Genomic DNA, 22,257 nt, shown 5'->3' on the forward strand with positions numbered 1-22,257 from the left:
ATATATACTTTAACACATATATTTTGCTTTTGACACATTTTTGTTGATTCCATTCACCACTATAGATGTTTACCTAACAATATAATTGCTTCTGAGAACCACAGTACATATGTAAAAGGGTCCATTGTTTTTCTTTTACTGAGCAAGATTTTTTTCAGCATGCACAATCTACCAGCAAAGAAAGTCATTGCGTGCATGTCAGCACTATCAGTCTTCCACATGATGTGACTGCAGGTCATCTCAGGGTTACCTAACCACCATCTCTGAGCTCATGGAGAGATACAATCACCACATGACCGACCCCACAGTATGACCCCTGGGCCTAAAGACGTTTGCCAAATCCATAGACCGTCTTAATCCTGTAGATGGATTAGAGCGATATTCTGATCCTATGCCGGTGAGACGGACCGACGTAGGTTCATTCACTCAACCAATCAGAATGAGCCGCAGTCGGTTAATGCCACTGTGTACGCGTACTTGTGCGAGTTCTGTCTTGTACTCTCATCTATTCAAGCACAGCAGACAAGAGAGGAGGACAACACTTGGACGGTCATCCTGAACCTTCCAAAATACATTTCATCCAGATACCTGTTCAACGTAAGTCAGTGCATCCTCTTCATTTTAACCATATTTTAGTGGAGAATTACATACCAATGTGTGATATTCCTGTGTTGAATGCTGCATTACTGTTCATCAGAACTAATACTTTTATATGTAATATGAATTAGAGTGATAGTCAACATGCGGTAAAGGTTACCTCATAATTGAATGATTTTAAAATGAACATTGCCTTTATGTGTTGCATTGGGATTGAATTGTGCAGGGGTGAGAATATTCTTGAAAGATAACCAGACACTGAACTACCAGATTACTTTCCTAAAGCTGCCAGACTGGCGGCCTCGTTTCTGAAAAGATCATGTACTGCTCAATTCATTGTCTTACTCTAGATCATAACATGCATAGAGATCTATGTGTTACGTTGTCATCAAGCAGCAAATGAGTCAAATGAAAAAAATTGTCCTAATGTCCTTGTCAGGTTTTTTTTGTTTTTTTTTGTTTTCCAAATAAATAAATACACATTTTAAAATTACTTTATACATACACACACACACACACCACCAAATTTTACCAAATCAAATTTTTTGCTCACCAGTATTAATAGATACAACTTTTGATTTTAATGATGGCATTTTTAAGGTTTTAAAATTCTGGGAAGGTTTTTGTACTTTTTTACTATGAAAAAAGATTACATATAAACATCCTTAAAAACTAAGATTAATAAATGTAAAAAAGTATTTATCATTGTTAGTTAATGTACTAAACTAATGTTAACAAATGGAACCTTACTGTAAAGTGTTACCAAAAGTTCTGTTAAATTGTAATAGTATTTCACAATGTTCCTGTTATGACTCTATTTTTCATCAAATAAATGCAGTCTTTGTGAGCAAAGAGACTTTCAGAAACATAAAAGATTCCTAAATATTCCACGCAATGTGGGATATTCCTGTGTTGAATGCTGCATTACTGTTCATCAGAACTAATACTTTTATATGTAATATGAATTAGAGTGATAGTCAACATGCGGTAAAGGTTACCTCATAATTGAATGATTTTAAAATGAACATCGCCTTTATGTGTTGCATTGGATTGAATTGTGCAGGGGTGAGAATATTCTTGAAAGATAACCAGACACTGAACTACCAGATTACTTTCCTAAAGCTGCCAGACTGGCGGCCTCGTTTCTGAAAAGATCATGTACTGCTCAATTCATTGTCTTACTCTAGATCATAACATGCATAGAGATCTATGTGTTACGTTGTCATCAAGCAGCAAATGAGTCAAATGAAAAAAATTGTCCTAATGTCCTTGTCAGGTTTTTTTTTTTTTTCCAAATAAATAAATACACATTTTAAAATTACTTTATACATACATACACACACACACACACCACCAAATTTTACCAAATCAAATTTTGGAATAATTAAGAATTTTTTTCATATTTTTGAAATAAATCTTTTTTGCTCACCAGTATTAATAGATACAACTTTTGATTTTAATGATGGCATTTTTAAGGTTTTAAAATGCTGGGAAGGTTTTTGTACTTTTTTACTATGAAAAAAGATTACATATAAACATCCTTAAAAACTAAGATTAATAAATGTAAAAAAGTATTTATCATTGTTAATGTACTAAACTAATGTTAACAAATGGAACCTTATTGTAAAGTGTTACCAAAAGTTCTGTTAAATTGTAATAGTATTTCACAATGTTCCTGTTATGACTCTATTTTTCATCAAATAAATGCAGTCTTTGTGAGCAAAGAGACTTTCAGAAACATAAAAGATTCCTAAATATTCCACATTTTTTGACCGGTAGTGTGTATGTGTATAAATATAGATACTGGGGCCAATTGCAGAAACACTATGTTAAAATTCTGTCTTAAGAACTAGTTTGACCAACTAGCAGTTAGCCAAGAGTTAATCAGTCTCACGTTTCTGACTTTAAACAGTTATGACCAGTCTAGAAGAAAACTAATTAGATGGCTAACTTTTTAAGACCTAAGCAGTTTATGCAACCGGCCCCTGATGATGATGTCATACTGGAAACATTTAGTCACTGCATGGGCACGGTTGTATTTCTATGGCCTCTGAAGAAAGACTTTGTCATTTTTTTTCTCAAAGGACATTGCAGGTTTTTTTTACTATGAAAACAGATTACATATAAACATCCTTAAAAAGAGGTAAGACTCTTAAAAGATGTTTTTAGAGGATATATCTTGAATTATTTCTTCCCCTTGTTTTAAAAACAAAATTGTCTCTCGAATGTATTAAACGTATGCTTAAACAGCCAATAACCAACAGGGTTCTTAAAAAAAAAAAAAAGCGATATCCTCTGAAAACTATTTTTACAGAATATATCTTGCATTATTTATTTTTTTCCTTAAGGTTATTTTTTCTTACAGGAATACATGATAGATAGCTGCTTTTTTCAGATAAGAGCCTATAGACATTTTATAAAATAAGACCTCTCTAATTTCTCTTTCTTGACATTATTGGCTTTCTCTATCTCTATCTTTCTAACACCTTGTCCTCTGTGTCCATTAATCAGACAGATCTCATTGGGACCGATGAGTCAAAGACTGATTGGTTTTTTGGGCTATGTTTAGCTCTTTGCTTTCAGAGAGTTTACATGCACAGCCTTTGTTACCAGACTACACAGTACACGTGGATTCAGTCAACCTCTGATCTTGTGTTTTCACAGCATCTTCCAGGATGTTCTCCCAATATAAAATCATCATGTTGATGAACTGCCTGCTACTTCTGACTGTGATGTTTCCTGCGGTCCAGTCACGTCGGGGCGGGGGCTTTGGCCGTGGGGGAGGCCGAGGTGGAGGATGGGGCGGAAGCAGCTCTGGTCGCACGGGGTGGGGAGGAGGCGGTGGACATTACCGTGCCCCACCAGTCCATACTGGAGGCTCCTCGGGACACAGTGCTGGGAAGGTAGCAGGGGCGGCCGCCGCCGGAGCTCTAGGGGGAATGCTGGTCGGACACGGCTTGAGCTCCATGGCCCGACCTGGATATGGGTACGGGCATGGGTATGGAGGATATGGAGGCTACGGTGCGGGGTATGGGCATGGGCACGGACACGAAGGACATGGTGGTGAGCATTCAGGAGATCATGTTCACAACGAGACAGATGTGGATTATTACACAGATGCTGCCAGTTCTGGACCTATTTATAGCTGTGTGACAGTTTTTGGACTCGTGATGTCATTCTTACTTGGGTACGTTCTGTCATAAAGGACACTTTGGCACTTGGCATGGGTCAGTCTTGGGCACTTTCTTGAATCTGTCACTTCTTTCGATACAAAAATAATCTAACAAAATAAAAAATGTGTGACAGATGCAGCAATAAAACCATGGGAGTAAAATGAAAAGCAATTAAACCACTATAAAGGGTTTCATTACACCTGAGGCCTCTGTGCATGATCTCTGCCAAAGTTTTGTTAAATTGACAGCAGAAAATAAGGTTACATTTGCTTGATTGGCGTTTTGAGCAAGTTCTGTTTCCAATGTTTCCTCAGTGTTTGTTTGTTTTTTTTTTAGCTCTGAAGCGAGCGTTATGATGAGCATATGCCTGAGTCAGAAGCCTGTCATTTTGTTTTCCCAGATTGATGGTTTTTATGAATGAATAATGTAGATTTTTTTCACGATTTAGTTAATCTGAATAATGGAATTTTGTATCATTTAAAATATATGATGAAGAGCATTTATCATCTAAAGAGATTTGCAGAGAGCTCTGAAGCGAGCGTTATGATGAGCATATGCCTGAGTCAGAAGCCTGTCATTTTGTTTTCCCAGATTGATGGTTTTTATGAATGAATAATGTAGATTTTTTTCACGATTTAGTTAATCTGAATAATTTTGTATCATTTAAAATATATGATGAAGAGCATTTATCATCTAAAGAGATTTGCAGAGCATCATGTATGTGTATGTGTGTATATATATATATATATATATATATACTTTATTTTCTCTACTGAGCTGTTTCAACCTTCTCAATGATTTAATCCGTTTGTTCCTGCCATTTACGTCAGCGAACATTCAAAATAAAACAAGGCTTATGGCAAAATCACATTAAACCATAATAAGCTTGACGAAGTGTGTTGAGTCCAGGGCAAATCTTGTTAAAGGACTCGGGCGCTCTCCCTCACTTCCCCGAGCTCTTTAACAAGCAGCTGATTGTCTTAAACCAAAACGATTCCATTGCTTTTGCTTGTACACCTTAGATCTGTTTATCAGTATGTTTATCTTTGTACTGCTAATATGAAATAAATATACTTCCTAAAATACTTGTCGTTTTGTCCTTTTTCATTCTGTGTGAGTGATAATGTGGGTAAATGTGGTTTGATTTAGTCAGAAATCAACTGGGATTGTGACGGTATTAAATGAATTATTACTTTGGTCCTAAAAATAGACAGCATTTTCTGATGTGGACTTGATATTGACAGCCTTTTGGAGATTTACATGCAAAATAACCCTAACAAAGAGCACTTAAATTCTGTTTAGAAGTAGGCAGGAGGAATTTCCTTCCCCGATATATTATTGTAGCTCCATCTTAAACAATGTATAACACATCTTTAACTTATTTTATATATATATACTGTATATGTTGAATGTTATTAATAAAAGCAAGCAAAACATGACTATAAACTGAAGTGACCTCTTTGAGACCTTTGATTTCTGTAGGTCTTTAATAAGGAAAAGCAGGATTGTTCACATTAGCCTGTAGATATGTGAATGAAAGGGGAAGGAGAGTTGAAGGAGAGTGGAGAATCCAGTACTACTGCAGTGCTCATGAATAAATATGAGTATATATGAATATGCATTAGAACATTAAATCAGCAGGCAATGATGAGATTTGGCAATATATGAGTGTGTGTTTGCACCTTGAGTCAAACGGAGCGGGACATCAATGACGAGAAGAACAGTAAGCGTAAAGAAGATGCTGAAATTCAAATGGGAAAGAAAAACAAACATTTGGCATGCTCACAGTTCTTCTCAACCGACGTGAGACAAAGTAGTTATTCAAATGACCATGAACAAAAGTCTTTTACATCTTATTTTAGTTTATACAGTGTTGCATAAAAAGCAGCAGGACATACAGAAGCTCTCGCTGCCATCCTTAGACTTTCCATCTTTCCCTTTAAAACACACACATATTCTCTGACACTCACAAACACAGTCTTTGCCTAAATCACTCGCCAGTGTGTGTTGTTCAGCATATCCCAGGGTTGTGCTGTGCTATTGTGTTTGTAAGTTGTTTAAATCTGTAGTGTGTGTTTGTGTTTTATGCGTTTATTGACTAGGTTGTTTGTGATATGTTGATGATTTGAGCATCTGTATCCATGTTTGTGTGTTTTCACAGTCATGAAGATTTCTGCATATACTGCATTGGTTTTAATACGTCTATATTTATATACTATCTATTTTAAGATGCCATTTGTCAGTCTTAAACAGTTCTGTCTGCACCTGAGCGTTTGCGAACCACCTGCTCCCCATGGTCCACCGCGAGGGTCTCCACTTCCGCCTGTTTTCGGGCTGCACCTCCACCTGCTGAGGGCGAACGGTGGATCCGATGCGCCACTCCTATATGCACGTTAGCACGGGCATGGGGTCCCTCCTGTGCTGGGCTATTCCTGGGACCCGGGGGCACTGGGGTGTGGGCGGGGCTTAATGATCCAGGGGGTGTGGCTGAAGAAGAAATGGGTGGGATTACAGAGGGGCGTTCCCGCAGCACCGGCTGAGACTCTACGGGGGCCGCGGGCTCTCTGGCTTGCAGGAATGGTGTGGGATCTGGCATGGCATCTACCGAATCCCTCAGTACCACCCTGCGGCCATCTGCGGCGCCCAACCGGTACAGCTCTGTGTATTCAGAGTGCAGCGGCTGCGAAAGACTTTTGCGCATGCGCCTGCGAGGGGTCTCGGGTTGCTGGACGTCTTTGTCGTTTCCCGACGCAGCAGGAACGGGAGGAGGGGTGGGTTTCAAAGAGCTGACGGGGCTGACGGAGGGGCTTATACTCGCCGCGCCCCCAGCGAGAAGGCGTTTTTTGGTAGCGTGGAGCTGGGAGGTGAGGTAGGCAATGGCGCTGGCTCTCTGCTCCAGCTCTCCAGACAGCACAGCCAACTTATGGCTCTTCAACTTTAGTTCATCCAGGTACTTCTTCTCTCGCTCACGGATGGTGTTCTCCAACACCGAGATCATGGCGTTCTTCTGCTCCAGATCTCGCAGGAGCTCCGTGTTTTCCAGCTCTTTAGCCTTCAGCTGAGACTCCAGCTCCTCACAGCGCTGATGCAGCTCTCTGCAGCGAGCCTCACCATCATCTGAGAGAGAACAAGACGTAAGATACAAACATTTAAAAAGGATGCTACGCACAAATATACACTCCATTTCAGGGCTCTTCAACTCCAATCCTGGAGGGCCAGTGTCCTGCTGAGTTTAGCTCTAATCCAAACTAAACACATCTGAATGAACTAATAAAGGTGTTCAGAATGACCTGAAAATTAGATAGGTGGGTTAAACTGGGATTGTACTAATGTCTGCAGGACACTGGCCTTCCAGGACTGGAGTTGAAGAGCCCTGCTCTATTCCACCTATATCGTCAGCATTTTAAGATTAGGCATGTTTTAAAATTGATCACATGTGAGTGATGATTCTGTGATGATCATTATGCTTGCTTAGAAGTCAGCTGTCTATCTAAGAAGAGAAGCTATTCGCTAGGTTTAGAAATAAAGCTATTGTGTTAAATTCAATGTCTGTAATAATAATAATATGTTTAAAAAAAGAGATTATGCAAACTGACTGAAATATTAGCCTGGGCAGTAGTGAACTGTGAAGCAGATATCAATAAACCAATGACCTCTGCAGAACTAATGGCTATGAAACATCAAACCCTTTTCCTACACAGGAACACTCCTCCCTTAAGATCTGATGTTAAGTTTTTGACAAACAGCATTTGTTGTATTATGACAAAAACTCATTTACCTTAGCTCAGCATAGATACAGTGGGGCAAAAAAGTATTTAGTCAGCCACCAATTGTGCAAGTTCTCCCACTTAAAAAGATGAGAGAGGCCTGTAATTTTCATCATAGGTATACCTCAACTATGAGAGACAAAATGAGAAAAAAAAATCCAGAAAATCACATTGTAGGATTTTTAAAGAATTAATTGGTAAATTCCTCGGTAAAATAAGTATTTGGTCACCTACAAACAAGCAAGATTTCTGGCTCTCACAGACCTGTAACTTCTTCTTTAAGAGGCTCCTCTGTCCTCCACTCGTTACCTGTATTAATGGCATCTGTTTGAACTTGTTATCAGTATAAAAGACACCTGTCCACAACCTCAAACAGTCACACTCCAAACTCCACCATGGCCAAGACCAAAGAGCTGTCAAAGGACACCAGAAACAAAACTGTAGACCTGCACCAGGATGGGAAGACTGAATCTGCAATAGGTAAGCAGCTTGGTGTGAAGAAATCAACTGTGGGAGCAATTATTAGAAAATGGAAGACATACAAGACCACTGATAATCTCCCTCGATATGGGGCTCCACGCAAGATCTCACCCCGTGGGGTCAAAATGATCACAAGAACTGTGAGCAAAAATCCCACAACCACACGGGGGGACCTAGTGAATGACCTGCAGAGAGCTGGGACCAAAGTAACAAAGGCTACCATCAGTAACACACTGCACCGCCAGGGACTCAAATCCTGCAGTGCCAGACATGTCCCCCTGCTTAAGCCAGTACATGTCCAGGCCCGTCTGAAGTTTGCTAGAGAGCATTTGGATGATCCAGAAGAAGATTGGGAGAATGTCATATGGTCAGATGAAACCAAAATAAAACTTTATGGTAAAAACTCAACTTGTCGTGTTTGGAGGAGAAAGAATGCTGAGTTGCATCCAAAGAACACCATACCTACTGTGAAGCATGGGGGTGGAAACATCATGCTTTGGGGCTGTTTTTCTGCAAAGGGACCAGAACGACTGATCCGTGTAAACGAAAGAATGAATGGGGCCATATATCGTGAGATTTTGAGTGAAAACCTCCTTCCATCAGCAAGGGCACTGAAGATGAAACGTGGCTGGGTCTTTCAGCATGACAATGATCCCAAACACACCACCCGGATTTCTCCATGAATTTAGCTGGATAAACACATTGTAAAAACAAATCATTCTGAAGCATCTTATTGAAAATCACTGCATCATTTAAAAAATGTACATAGGTTATGTCAGTCTTATAAATGTCTAAGACTGTTAAAGACATGCATTTAGCAGCCAAACAGGGTGGGGCTGAGACAGGCACCTTGTAGAGAGACTCCACACACTCATAAGAAGTGGGAATGAAGGGCAGACACACAGAGACAGAGATCCTATCTCCCATTACACTGCTAATGGATGTGAAGGTTGTGGGAATAGCAACATCCCTCTTTATTGACCTCCAGCTTTGCAACAGCCTAAACAATGGCAAGTGAAAGAAGATTTTTCTCTCTTTCTTACTTTCTTGCTTTCTCTCAGGTTAAATTATTGATTTCTCCATGAATTTAGCTGGATAAACACATTGTAAAAACAAATCATTCTGAAGCATCTTATTGAAAATCACTGCATCATTTAAAAAATGTACATAGGTTATGTCAGTCTTATAAATGTCTAAGATTGTTAAAGACATGCATTTAGCAGCCAAACAGGGTGGGGCTGAGACAGGCACCTTGTAGAGAGACTCCACACACTCATAAGAAGTGGGAATGAAGGGCAGACACACAGAGACAGAGATCCTATCTCCCATTACACTGCTAATGGATGTGAAGGTTGTGGGAATAGCAACATCCCTCTTTATTGACCTCCAGCTTTGCAACAGCCTAAACAATGGCAAGTGAAAGAAGATTTTTCTCTCTTTCTTACTTTCTTGCTTTCTCTCAGGTTAAATTTATCATACTTCACTGCATGACAAAAAAGTAAACAATTATAACTGCAAAATAAATAAATAAAATAATAAAATAAAAACCAGTATAGTATACAGTCAGGGCAGGACTTACGGGGCAGGGGGCCCCTGGGCTTGAGGTTATGTTTGGGCCCTATACCTATACTACAAATGCCCTCAACTAGAACATTATTACGGAATAACACAAAATACACAAAAATTAAAATATGCTTTCAGGTTCATATACTGTATACAATTAATAGGCAACATGTCTAGCCTAGTCAAAGTTTAGATGTAATATTAAATAGTCACTATAATACAATAAACAGGATAGTTGAGAGATCAAAACCCTGAAATAACACTGAGCAGAAAAAAACAAAGAGATGTATTATTATGAAAATGTATTGTCATTTTATGTCAGATTCTTAAATGTAATAAATTCAATCTGAATAAAAAACATGTTGGCTATTAACAATCAAATGAAATCATTATAAACAAATTCCATAGATGGATTTTACATAAGTTATGTTAAATTTAAATACAACATTTTAATGTAGAAATATTAAATGATTGCAAAAATGAAATAATGAGCTACTTTTTAAAATATGAAACTACAACCGCCAGTAGGTGGCAGCAAGTGACTGTCTTAATGAGCAAGTTGAATCCTTAAATCAACCGATTCGTTTAAAATGCTAATTCATTTAACTTAGCAAATGACTGTACTAATAGCCTGTTTGAACCATTTACTGGTCCGTATAATGCTGAGAAACAAAACACTGTGTTGATCTGTCTGTGTCTGAAAGTTACTCAGTAACTTGTTGTTTATTGTAAAATTTGCGATCGTGCAGATATTTGGAAAAACAGGACTCTAGTTTGTATGATAGGCTAACTCTTATATCGTAGGCATTCACGAATTAAATGTAGGGTTCGTTCAACCAATAAATTTCAATGACTTCTAAGGCAATATTCATTACCTAATGCTCCATTATTTCACACAAATGTTTGGAAAATTAATGATTATTAGTGCTAATAATAATAGTTAGTTGTTTGCTTTCTAATAAGCACAGGCTGCGACTGTGCCAGACGTTACTTCATGCAGAGAACATAAGTTACATAATCACATAACTGAATGCCAGAATATTAAGTATATTGTAATTTGCTTAGCCAGTATATTAAATTAAACTCAGGACCTGAATTTCATTTTAGAAACAGTTTTGGTGGAAAACATTCAGGTACAGAGATGCTGCGGAAATGGAATAAACTGTAAATTAAAAACAGTAAATTCACTGTAAATTAAACAACAGATTAATTCTTAAAATTAAAGTTACAAAAATTATTCAGTCAAGAGCAATGAGTGATTTTGTCTTTTGTTAACATTAATTAACAATAACCAATAATGAATTAACATTGTTAACATTTGGTATGAAAGTGACAGCAGCTTTTAGTATACCTGCTGTCTTGTCAGTCTGTGTTAAAGAACAAAAGAAAAAAATCCCTCTGCTAAAATCTGCTTTTGACAAAAAAATTTTTTATAACATTTTCATATTTAATATGGAATAATATATAAATATAATCTATATTTATGACTTTATACATCATAGTATTTTGTTCCTGAACAGTAGCAGCTACTGTTAGTTTTAGGCTATAGCCTACCTGAAAAAGTTAAAACACAGTTTGTTTCATTTGTATCCTTGTGCTATTGCATTGCTAGTCACTTGTTCATTTATACTGACCGTTTAACTGTCTTTATGTAACATTATTTATTAAAATGCAAGGTTACTTGAGTCAGAAACAATGAAAACAATAACTTTTTCTTGAGGTGTTTGCGAGGCAGCTTCATGTGCGTGCGCTTTGGATGTGACCGTGAGCGCCCAGAAAACTAGTTTGGAGAACGTGAGTACCGAATGGTTTAAAAAGACTTAAAAAGACGTGCAAATGATAAACTTTTGTGATGATGCAACTTTGAGAGAGTGAGAGAAGACGCGGTACAGCTGAACCACTCACGCTGTTTTCAAATGACTGACTTAATCTGATATTCTGTGTGAATTTTTTTTAACTCATCTAACCTACATTGTATATTAAATACATGTTTGCGGGCATTTTCCAAATGTGCGAAACCTGCGGGATTGAGTAAAACCAAAATGCGCAATCCCGCACCGAGATTCAGGACATGATTAAACATATATTCTGTTATATAGAGATTTGTAAAATAAATTTCCACGACTTTTCCAAAGCTTTCTGAGGTTTTCATGACCATACGAACCCTGTAAATTGTTTTTTATTTTTTTTATCGTTTTGATGAAATTTTCTGCTCCACTTTGTGTGGAGGTAGTGAGACGGGACAAAGTCTCAGTAAGATATTAGGGTATTCTATAGTCTTTGGACGGGAGAGAGAGCGCTCAAAACTCTTCAGATTAATTTAGTAGAACATTAATATAATATAGAATCATCCTCTGTCAAGAACTGAGGCGTGAACATGTGAAAATGTTTCATTATCTTTCTAAATGTGCGCTCTTTGGGCTAAAGGCTTAATTGAACCATTTAAAGTAGCCATGTGATCACAAATTAATCGCCGATTTGGCGCAGCGCAGACATGATTTAATACGTGTGTCCTTTTTCTATGTGAAAAAAATCATAAATTCCAGTTTATGCTGTTTGATTATGGCTTCGAAGGTCGTAGTTGGAAGCTGTTAGCCCCGGCTGGCCCGTGTGCGCAGTTGAAATGCAGCTAATAATTTCTGACTGGCACATAACTGAACAAATGTAAACGGGTTAAGGCGGGGCCCCTGGGCTGCAGCCCATTCAAGCCCAATGGTAAGTCCGGCCATGTATACAGTAGTATATAGAGTAAAATTATAGAATCACAAATTTAACAAAAGATTAAGCACATTTCACAAAAATCAGAAAATTTACTCCAATTAATCAGAAAAATGGTGCAAATTTAAATTAGTGCAAAACAAATCAAATTAAACCACAATAGACAAAATGGCATATAAAGGTAGAGTAGCATTAACAAATAAAACTAAGCAAAGCAAAACAAAACAAATGTATAGCAAAACTTTGTGTTTTGTTCATTTAATGTCAGATTCTCATATTAAAGTCATCCGGTACACTTCGTTTGAGATAACAAGGGTCTCAGTTCTATGTGATCTCTCTAATTATTAAAATTGACATGCAGAATGAGCTCATTTTGGAGAATGACTTACACTCACTCTATCACTTTCCCTGACCGCTTCATTACCACTTAGCAATGGCCACACCAGATAATGAGGTCACCATCAAATTCACACACAAACCCAGTTGGACAGCCATAATACATCCACTAAACACACTCCAGCAAAGTCATCTGAGGTCAAAGCGACAGCTTCAGTATGAGAGTGTTTACAGGTGAAACTGAAAGTATACTTCATTCTTCACAATGCTAATATCACATGTGTCACGGTAGATCAGCAATCGGTGGTGTAGTTATGTTACGGACATGTAGTTTAATGTAGCAAATTAGCTCAAAAGGGAAATGCATATAAATAATTACAATTAATTATAATTAATTACAATTATTTACATCAGCTGCCAGTACTAACTGTAGCATAATTAATATTACCATCAACTAATAATAACGAAAATAACTTTCTACAGTACTAATGCATTAGAGCATGCAACAAGATTAGGAATCGTTACAGGAACATTATCCACAAGCAGTGACAGAATCAGAAACTCATGTAACTTTCACACAAAAGTTTTATTAACTAAACACTAACATAATATCACATGTGTCACGGTAGATCAGCAATCGGTGGTGTAGTTATCTGTTACGGACATGTAGTTTAATGTAGCAAATTAGCTCAAAAGGGAAATGCATATAAATAATTACAATTAATTATAATTAATTACAATTATTTACATCAGCTGCCAGTACTAACTGTAGCATAATTAATATTACCATCAACTAATAATAACGAAAATAACTTTCTACAGTACTAATGCATTAGAGCATGCAACAAGATTAGGAATCGTTACAGGAACATTATCCACAAGCAGTGACAGAATCAGAAACTCATGTAACTTTCACACAAAAGTTTTATTAACTAAACACTAACACAAACTAGTCTAACAAACATACACATACTCACACATACATACACAGGGGAGTTCAAGTTGATTAATTAAACCGTTAGAGAAACCAGAGAATGCAGTTATGGAAAATGAGTCAGTTAATCACCTGAGCAGAAACCATCAGCACTATAAGGGGGTCTACAGCTTATACTAAACCTCTGTTTTGTTTAGTTAAATGCACGATACTTGCATTGCCTTGGCCGTTGAACGAGTGTCCGGATGCAGTCTCAGATGAAAGTCTTGATGGTTTGAAGGTTTGGTGGTGTTGGAATTGCGATCACGTTGATAAACTCCAAAGATGTTACTCTGACTCTGTGGTGATTGGGCGAGTTCTCTCCCAAGTGAAAAGTGGCAACATGGCTTGCTGCAGCTTTGATGTCCTGCCGGCATGGGAGAGGCCCCGCGGGTCACGGTCGGACTGGAATGTATGAGAGGCAAGGAGGTAAGCGCACCGAAGAAGAGAGAAGAGAGAGGTGGGTCACTGATGTGAGGCCTTTTAACTTCTATTGAGGTCACACCTCCAGGGGGTCAGTGAGCCAATGGTGAAACTATTGGAGGGAAAGTTTACGACTTTGTTATTTTGCATACGTAACTGGATTGGGTGCTGATGCAAAAACTATTAAAGATTCTTAGAAAACTAATATTTTGCATTGGTATCAAGATGTAATATATACAGTCTCATTTAGATCATCAAAATATGAATTCATAGATATCAAACATGGTATAGGTGAGGTTACATTAACTAGCATGCATAAAACAGTATACAATACAAAAAACAATATACAAGGAAGTAATAATCATAGACACAATGTTCTGGAGATGTTCATTCATAGAAGGTTTTCTACGAATGAAAAGAGAAGAGTCCATTTTTATGTGCATTATTTGTCTTTCATATGGGGAAATGGAGTGAGAGTTCCGCATTCCTTTGAACAATAAAACCAGTGTTTTCAGATGATTTGTCATTGTTTGTCATGGTAACCAGAGGCCTAATCTGCCTTTTTGGGGTGTTAGTTGCTCTTCAGGGGTTGTCCACATAACTCTAACACAGTTAGATTTTTTGGGTAAGGGGGTTTGCTGGATTATTCATTAAATATGTAATGAATAATTGTGTGTCTGATTGGTCCAAACTCTCCATATATCCCCCCTTTCAAACATTGTTGTCAATCCAATAGACAACAGTGAGCGACGTCACAGAACAATCAGACACGCATCTGCCACTCAAGGCTGGGAGACAGAGGTGGCAGGAGAGCAGCAGGTGGTCTGCTCAAACATCACCAGAAGTCTGACGTTTGCGGTGTCGCTTTGCTCTTGTGGTGGCACTGACTTAAGCTTACCTGAGTGGTGTCAGAGGAGCTTTTGCTGTTGGGCACGGGGACTCGTTACTCTATCCAACGTTGTCCTGGGTTGTCCATCGGTTTATGGGACGTTCCTCCCTTGGAGGGGTCTGATGCAGTGTTATGTTGGGCAAGGAGTCAGAAGTTTTGTCCTTCCCAGTACTCCTCGATTGAGTTCTGTTCAAGGAGCTCTTTTGCTAGCATCATCAGCTCCTGTAACTCAGAAGTAGGTGTGTTCAGCTGTTCTTGTGCAGCCTATGTTTGGCACCTGTGTTAAGGGTGTGGAGGAGGATGTTGTTGTAGACGGCTGTTGGACACCCTGTGATGTTTTCAGCGTGAGAATGCCCAGGTCTGGAACCTGGGTCTGTTGCCATGATGACCAGAGTGTTATCCTCTGCTGGCTAGGGGCTTTCTATAGATGGGTCTTGCATTGTGGCAATGCTGGGTGCCTTTCGGTGCCCGCTTTGGATTCTGGGTTGTGCAGTGAAGAATCAGTGGGAACTTACAAACACCTTTAGTCGAGGCCTTGTGCTTGTTAAAGGCCATCTGTGTCAGGTCATGCAGTTGTTGAATAGGCAGTGTGCGGGGACAGGCCTTAATGCCTAAATGGTGACTTACGATGGGGTGGAGGTTTCGGAGGAAAACTTGAAGCTGGTGTCCTTCTACATCCCAGGTTCATTGCGAGCTCAGAAGAAAGCTTGTTGAAGTCTGTGGTAATAAGCATTGGGAGTTTCATGCCGGCCCTGTTTGGTGGCTAGGGCAGCGATCAGAGTTTCAGAATCTGGGTCTGAGAATTCTTTTATGATGGCTTGTTTTAGATATCGATTGGATGTGTTTTGGCTGTTGAGCCAGGAAGTGTCGCACCTCTGAGTCTATCTTGGTGGTTCACACTTGCCCAAGACTGCAGGTGGAAGACAATGTTTCGCAGTTAGGTGTGGACATCGTGGACTCCTGTAAGATTTGGTGTAAATGTTGGGATGTTTCTGGCCATTCGGTTGAGGTCTTTGAGTGTCACTTCAGGTGTAATTTCAGAGTTTGTCTGAATTGATCATTTTCCTTCTGTGGCTGCAGAGGTTCTCAGGAAACTGACTGATGTATCAGTCAGAAGTCTTTGGCTCTCCCCTTTGTATCGGTGTACATATGAAGAGTAAATTTTTATGGGCATTATGTGTCTTTCCTGTGGGGAAATGGAGTGAGAGTTGCACTGCCCACATTCCTTTGAGCAATAAAATGTCTCTGGTCACCTAACATCTATTGAAGCCTTATGAAATCTTGCGGGCGAATGGAGTTCAAGTGCGTGAAATAGAGACACGATAAGGCGGTGCTGAATGCCATTGCCTCAGAATCTTTGGACTGAAGCAGAGTGCAGCTGACAAAGACTTGAGGTGAGACTGCAACATACGCAGTGTGTTGTTTCCGCTTCTCAGGGAACTGAGGTTACGTTAGGTAACCGGAGACATTCCCCCCAAGAGACGGTCTCTCGACACCGCGTCATCAAAGATGTCGCTTTGGGGATCTCATAATCCCGCTGTGTTCATAGCGAAGGTCCAGATCGGCTGCAAGAAAAGCCGTTGACCTCAGCTAAAAGTACTTCACACAACGGAAGACCTCAAACTCAGCGGCATAGCAGCTATACGAGCAAGTTGCACAAGCATTATATTACTGCAAACACATCACAAAGTAAAGGACAGCGACCTGCATCCTGGATTAACTATACACTCACTGCAAGCATTCATGCCTGCGCTTGTCTCCAGACTGTATTAACAGCAGCCATTCAGCACCGCAGACACATGGATAGGCAACGACACTATCACCTAGCAATGTTTACCCTGGGATGTGTGACATCCACAGTGTGATCACCGCACCATCACAGTGTGCTGGTGGCCAAATAATGCATGAGACAGCAACACAGACACTACTGCATAATGTTGCAACCGATGGCAAGCCTGACCGTGCTGTGCGGCTAATGGTGGCGGTCATGCCAACACGTAGTACTGATGTCTGCTGCAGCAACAAAGCTGGTGCTGTCATGAACATAATGGACGCAAGGTTAACACTGTGCAGATATACACGGAGGCAGCAGTAGTACTGGTTACACAACTTAGTCTAACACTGCCAACTCGGTGGGGCTGCAACAGTTTAAGACGAATGCTGAACATTGATTTCAGCTACCTTGATTTCTGCACAGACAATGCATGCGTTACAAGGAAAATTCAGGCTATAATAACACGTATAGGCTATAGCAACATGCATAGGTGCTTACCTGGCATAAGTTTTTCAGCAAAGGTTACTACCGGTGTGGGAGAAACCAACAAAACGATGATGGATTCCTGTCTGTGCTTTTACACCGTGAATGTGTACAACAGCAATGTGCATAGATATAACCCACGAGGGTGACCATTCACGCAGAAAGGCAGCAGTGTCTGTGCCTGTAACAACAGACTGTGAATGGCTACAAGACCAAGTTGAACACCACTTTGCATGGGCGTCAACAACTGCCATAATAGTCCACATGACCTATCTGACACTACCTACAATCTCAGTTCAACTTGTAGACATAATCCTCTTGCAAAGGCAAACTTGTGATGTGAGTGAGGAAACATTCAAGTCACAGAACTGACCAGAGTGCCAAGCACGAGTTGATCATGGAGAAGGGTGAGATGTGATCAGCCTTCTTGTGCCACACGAAGTGATGTTTTATTAACAAATTTCGGGAGGAGCACGTGCAGATAATCACCCCGGTCAATCCACTATCAGTAATCACATTATCTATCCAACCACCATGAGAGAGAACCACTATAAATAATCATAGCAGCCTTACCTTCGTTCTAGTCTTTCAGCATCCCTCCACCACCCTGACTCCTCACCGTTGACCCATTCCTACGGGGGGAGTGCTCTGCATTCGGACAGATGCAGAGCTCGGAGCCTTCTCCCTGGACAGGAGGGAGTGCCCTGGGTTCGGGAAGAATTACCAAGCTTGGAGCCCTTTCCTCGTACAGCACGCCAAATACGCATACTATTCTTCTCGCTTTATTATCTGCAAGGCGAACTCGTGAAATTCTTATTGACAAGACATTCTCCCGGGCGACTATAAATATTGTGTTATGCTGTTATATAAAACAAAGAGGGCATTCAGTTGCTTTCCAAGGCGACTAACAGGATATCTGACCATAAAGTAGATATATTCAGGTCCACTGACATAATCCAGTCCCCTGGCCTGTGCGAGGGTCTGTCTCAATGCGCTCACTTGAATAGACATGCATTAGTTCAAGTCCAAGATGACACCAGACTTCTCGTGGAGTGGAGACAAATCTCTATCGGGCAGTCGACTCTATGAAGTAGAGGTCTGCGTAGGACTGTTTTTTTAGTCCCACTCCCTCAAGGTTCTATTGCGCACCCACCCGCTCCCACTATAGATTCACTCTTTGTTCACCCGCTGTCCGCTTAGAATAATTTTCTTCCCGACCCGACTGTTCCCGCTAAATTTAGATCTCGTTTCCAGAACCTCACATTTAAATTTCTGCTACTGAAAGAAAGAGAGATAGGCTGACAAATAAAAGTGTAGTCTGCACAAAATTGTATGTTATTTTATTCATATTGTCAAGGTGTTTATATCGTTTAAGTGCCTGACATTTTGTCTTCTGTACACGATAGACCGCTGCACTGAGATAAGGAGCTGTTTATATAGTGTGAATGAGGAGCTTAAGTGATTTGTGCTTTGTACATGGCAGATCGCCGCTCTAGATGGGGGCTGCACATGTAGAGATCAAGGACCATGCAGGACCTGTGCCGACAAGAGAACCCTTGCTGCAGTCTCCGCGCTCGGCTTGCAGCTCTACCGCAGGGGTAGAAGGGCTGGGTAAGAGGAATGCGGACGCTTAGTCCGGAGTCCATAAGTTTCACCACTGTTATTGAGGGTAGATGGACTCGTGCAGCCCTGCTTAAGAGTGGGCATCGCCCAGGCAGAAACACAGCAGTCCGGAAGGCATCTGAAAGAAATGTCATACTTACCAGAATGCTGCAAGGGAATGGCAATCCAGGCACCGACTCCAGTATGTGCATATCTCAACGGTGAGCTGTAGATGGCTTCTTGTACCTGAAGGAGAAAATTCTGAGACAATGGCATTCAGCGCTGCCTTATAGTGTGGGGGAGCCCGCCTCTATTTTGCATGTTTGAATGCCACTGGTGGGCGAATTCTCGTCCGCGAGATTTCATAAGGCTTCAGTAGATTCAAGGAAGGAGGGGATAACCCCAAAGTGACATCTACAATGACACAGAGAGACCGACTCGAGAGGGAACCAGTGTTATCAGATGATTTGTTAGTGCTTGCCATGGTAACCAGAGGCCTGTTCGGCCTTTTTGGGGTGTTAGTTGCTCTTCGGGGGTTGTCCACAGAATTCTAACACATAGTTTGCTTTTTTTGGGTGAGTGGGTTTCCTGGATTATTCATTAAATATAATGAATAATTGTATGTCTGATTGGTCTAAACGCTGCATTAATGTGAATGAATCATCTGCTGTTACTCCAGTCAACAGAACGTGTTGGGTTTAAGTTGGAACAGAAATAATCTCTATTATTATGTGATAGCTGGATTAAGAGTGATTCTTGATCTTTGAAGTGAGAGGAATATGTTATCCTCATTTGCTAAGTCTCTTATGTCATTTTGAATGTCATTCCACATAAAAACAAGTGTTTTGATGCATGGCAGTGGTGTTGGTCTGAAATATCATGGCTATTGTTAGGAACATGAGCGTGGGGATGTGGTCAGCAGGTTGCAGATGATGCATTAGCCTTTTGCATTAGTACTGTATTAGCCTAGTCATTCATAATCTCATTTCCTGTGCTAGACACGTATCTGGCTCACATCAGCCACATGCGCAAACACAAACAACAGCCTGTCCAAACATACAGACACTAAACAAATGTGAAACTAATTCATTATAAAGTAATAATGCACAGCTCTCTGGAATAATTGATTCTGATTGGTAAACTGTTACCAAATCAAAATTATGACTGGTTAGATTCTGCAGAAATCTAATCTGCATATTAATCATCATTATAATATAAAAATAAATATTGTGAGATTGTTGCAGTGTTTGTCCTGGTGTTTTCTTTCTGTTATAATGGTCTATTTTTCTATTTAACATTTTTTTACTATTTTTTGCTATTTTTCTTAGAAGTGAGACAATACAATAATTTCAACTCCAAAATCAATATTTCAAGTATTTATTTGTTGAAGTTATGTAATAAACAGGATAATGTACAGTCAGCTGGTCTTTATCATGTAAAGAACTTTGAAAGCCTCGAAACCTTCAATGTTTTGCCTGGAAACTGCATGTCTGTGGGAACTGTGTTGAGCATTCAGATGCCTAAATGGTTTATCAGTGCATTGTGTGTTCATGCGGAGACTGAAAAGCCAACATATATTAAACGGAGTGAAAGAGAAAAGGAGAGAGAGGGAAATGGCAGTCCCTGTGGGCAGCAGGGGGTCTTATGTATGGGTGCTTGCTGGGTGGGTCGCTGGTTGCCAGGTTACATGGCACAACCATGGTGGGATATGTGCGAAGAGGGTCACAGTTCTCTTTCTTTGCGGGAAACAAAAAAAAAAGTCTTATTTACAACCTGCTGCAAAGAGGGAGCAACACAGCAGCAGATAAATAAAGAGACTGCCAGACAAAACAAGAAACTAAAAATAAATATGAACAGCATTTCTGGATGTTTCCATTTGGCCTTCCTCCTGCTGGTTGCAAGTCTATCTGTCTGTGCATCTACCAGGCTGTCAGAGATTTCTTTTAACAGGTGAACATGTGGTTGACAAGTACTTTGACAGCATTCTAGCAACACCTGATACACACAGCCCCCCTTGCATGAACATTTTGTTCTGACCCCATGTGAGTGTGAATGCAGCCACATGTAAAGCGTGTGTGAGAAATCTTACCACCTGGATCAGAGCTCCGCATTGTCAGCTCATATGTCAGGTCTGTGAAACAAAAGAGAGGACAGAAGGAGTGGACAGGATGACAAAAGGAGGAGTGTGAGAGAGAGAGAGAGAGAGAGAGAGAGAGAGAGAGAGAGAGATATCAAATGTTAGGCTGGCAGCACAGAGCATCACACAACCTTAAATGACAACAGTTGAAGATCACATGACACAAGACATCACCTGAAACAGGAGGAGATCAAGAGAGTGAGAGCAAAAACAGAGAAACAGTAACACAACAGAGAGTCAACCAAGGATAAAAGAACATGTGGGAATCAGTGGTACTATACAAACAACATGAAACTTCAAATTCTGTAGTTTACTGAATACTGAGTTTTGGTTTGTTTTTGTTGTTTTTCTTTGCTGTTTGGCTGGGATGTTTTGCTGTACTGTTTTGTTTAGTGTTTTTTGCTTTGATTTGTGCAATAATGAATCACATACAATAGCACCACGATTTCATGCTAACTTAAAAAAAAAAAAAAAAGACCATTGAGATTGGAGTGAAGCAGCGTTAGATGAGAATCTAGCCATCTAGAATGAAATTAACTGTATTCTCTCAATCCTGAACCATAATCCCTGTGGCACCATTTTACTCTATTAGTGTGGAGAAGTGACCTGGTGATAGGACTGCATAAGCTATACGTGCTGTACGTCTTCAAAAAAGTGCCAGAGATTTGTGTTCGTTTTTGGTCTAGACGTTTAAAATGATACCACCTTAAGATGTCAACATCATTAAACTAATAGCAGAGATACCTGTCATGTAATGCACAGGATTTGGCACATTTCATGAGGGCACTTGTGTGGGCGAATTCAAATCCGGCTTGAGTCAAATCCCAATCCCATCCTCCCCTGTCCATCCTCTCATTTTCAGTCAATTGTTAATTGTCTGAATAAAAAGTGGCAAAAATCTAAAGTAAAATAAAATACAATACTAGATTAACTAATAAAACAATAATGAACCCACTGTAAACTGGCAATAATTTATCTTTAATTTATTTGAGCCATTAAATAAACGGAGTGTCTATTTACACTACGTGCAAATAGCTGGCCATGTTGGCAGAGGCCATTTACACTAGCTCCACCCACAAACATGTGATAGGGCTAGTCAACACTATAAAAGATGGCTGTCAATTGTTAGTTCCAGTGGCGTAGATGGTACAGCGCGTACCATAGTCTTTTTTGATGCGATTAACCCGGGTTCGAATCTGCCTTTTGCCAAACTTCTTTTTCTCCCTTTTCAAATCTCATATCACATCAGAAAGGCATTTATTTTCAATAACAATTAAGGAAATAATCAAAAAGTTGAAAATAAAGTATCGGGTAGGATTAGGGTAGGTGTAGGGAGGGCTTG

General features: G+C 39.8%; 2 protein-coding genes across 3 annotated transcripts in view; one reads left to right on the forward strand and one right to left on the reverse strand.

The window, feature by feature from the left end:
• The first annotated feature begins 168 nt into the window (after nucleotides 1-168).
• LOC107566022 (ctenidin-3-like) lies at nucleotides 169-4,247 on the forward strand. Its single transcript, XM_016251383.1, has 2 exons — nucleotides 169-597; nucleotides 3,262-4,247. Exon 2 carries the CDS (start codon nucleotides 3,273-3,275, stop codon nucleotides 3,798-3,800), a length of 528 nt encoding a protein of 175 aa, XP_016106869.1. The 5' UTR covers nucleotides 169-597; nucleotides 3,262-3,272; the 3' UTR covers nucleotides 3,801-4,247.
• A 983-nt stretch (nucleotides 4,248-5,230) lies between these two features.
• The window catches only part of LOC107566020 (coiled-coil domain-containing protein 92-like), a 99,497-nt gene continuing 82,470 nt past the window's right edge, over nucleotides 5,231-22,257 (reverse strand). Inside the window, exons 3-4 of one of the 2 annotated variants that reach the window (XM_016251373.1) lie at nucleotides 20,868-20,909; nucleotides 5,231-6,887 (exon numbers count right to left, since the gene is read on the reverse strand). In XM_016251373.1, coding sequence (XP_016106859.1) covers nucleotides 6,016-6,887; nucleotides 20,868-20,909 — 914 coding nt within the window. In that variant the 3' untranslated portion in view covers nucleotides 5,231-6,015. The remainder of the gene's footprint in view (nucleotides 6,888-20,867; nucleotides 20,910-22,257) is intronic. The other variant, XM_016251374.1, reaches the window with a different exon arrangement.

The sequence above is a fragment of the Sinocyclocheilus grahami genome, unplaced genomic scaffold, assembly GCF_001515645.1.
Source record: "Sinocyclocheilus grahami isolate Dianchi unplaced genomic scaffold, SAMN03320097.WGS_v1.1 scaffold1041.1, whole genome shotgun sequence".
Taxonomy (NCBI): Eukaryota; Metazoa; Chordata; class Actinopteri; order Cypriniformes; family Cyprinidae; genus Sinocyclocheilus; species Sinocyclocheilus grahami.

Bases quoted from the DNA above. Each gene is read 5' to 3' on its own strand.
- LOC107566022 (XM_016251383.1), top strand. From the start codon at position 3,273: ATGTTCTCCCAATATAAAATCATCATGTTGATGAACTGCCTGCTACTT.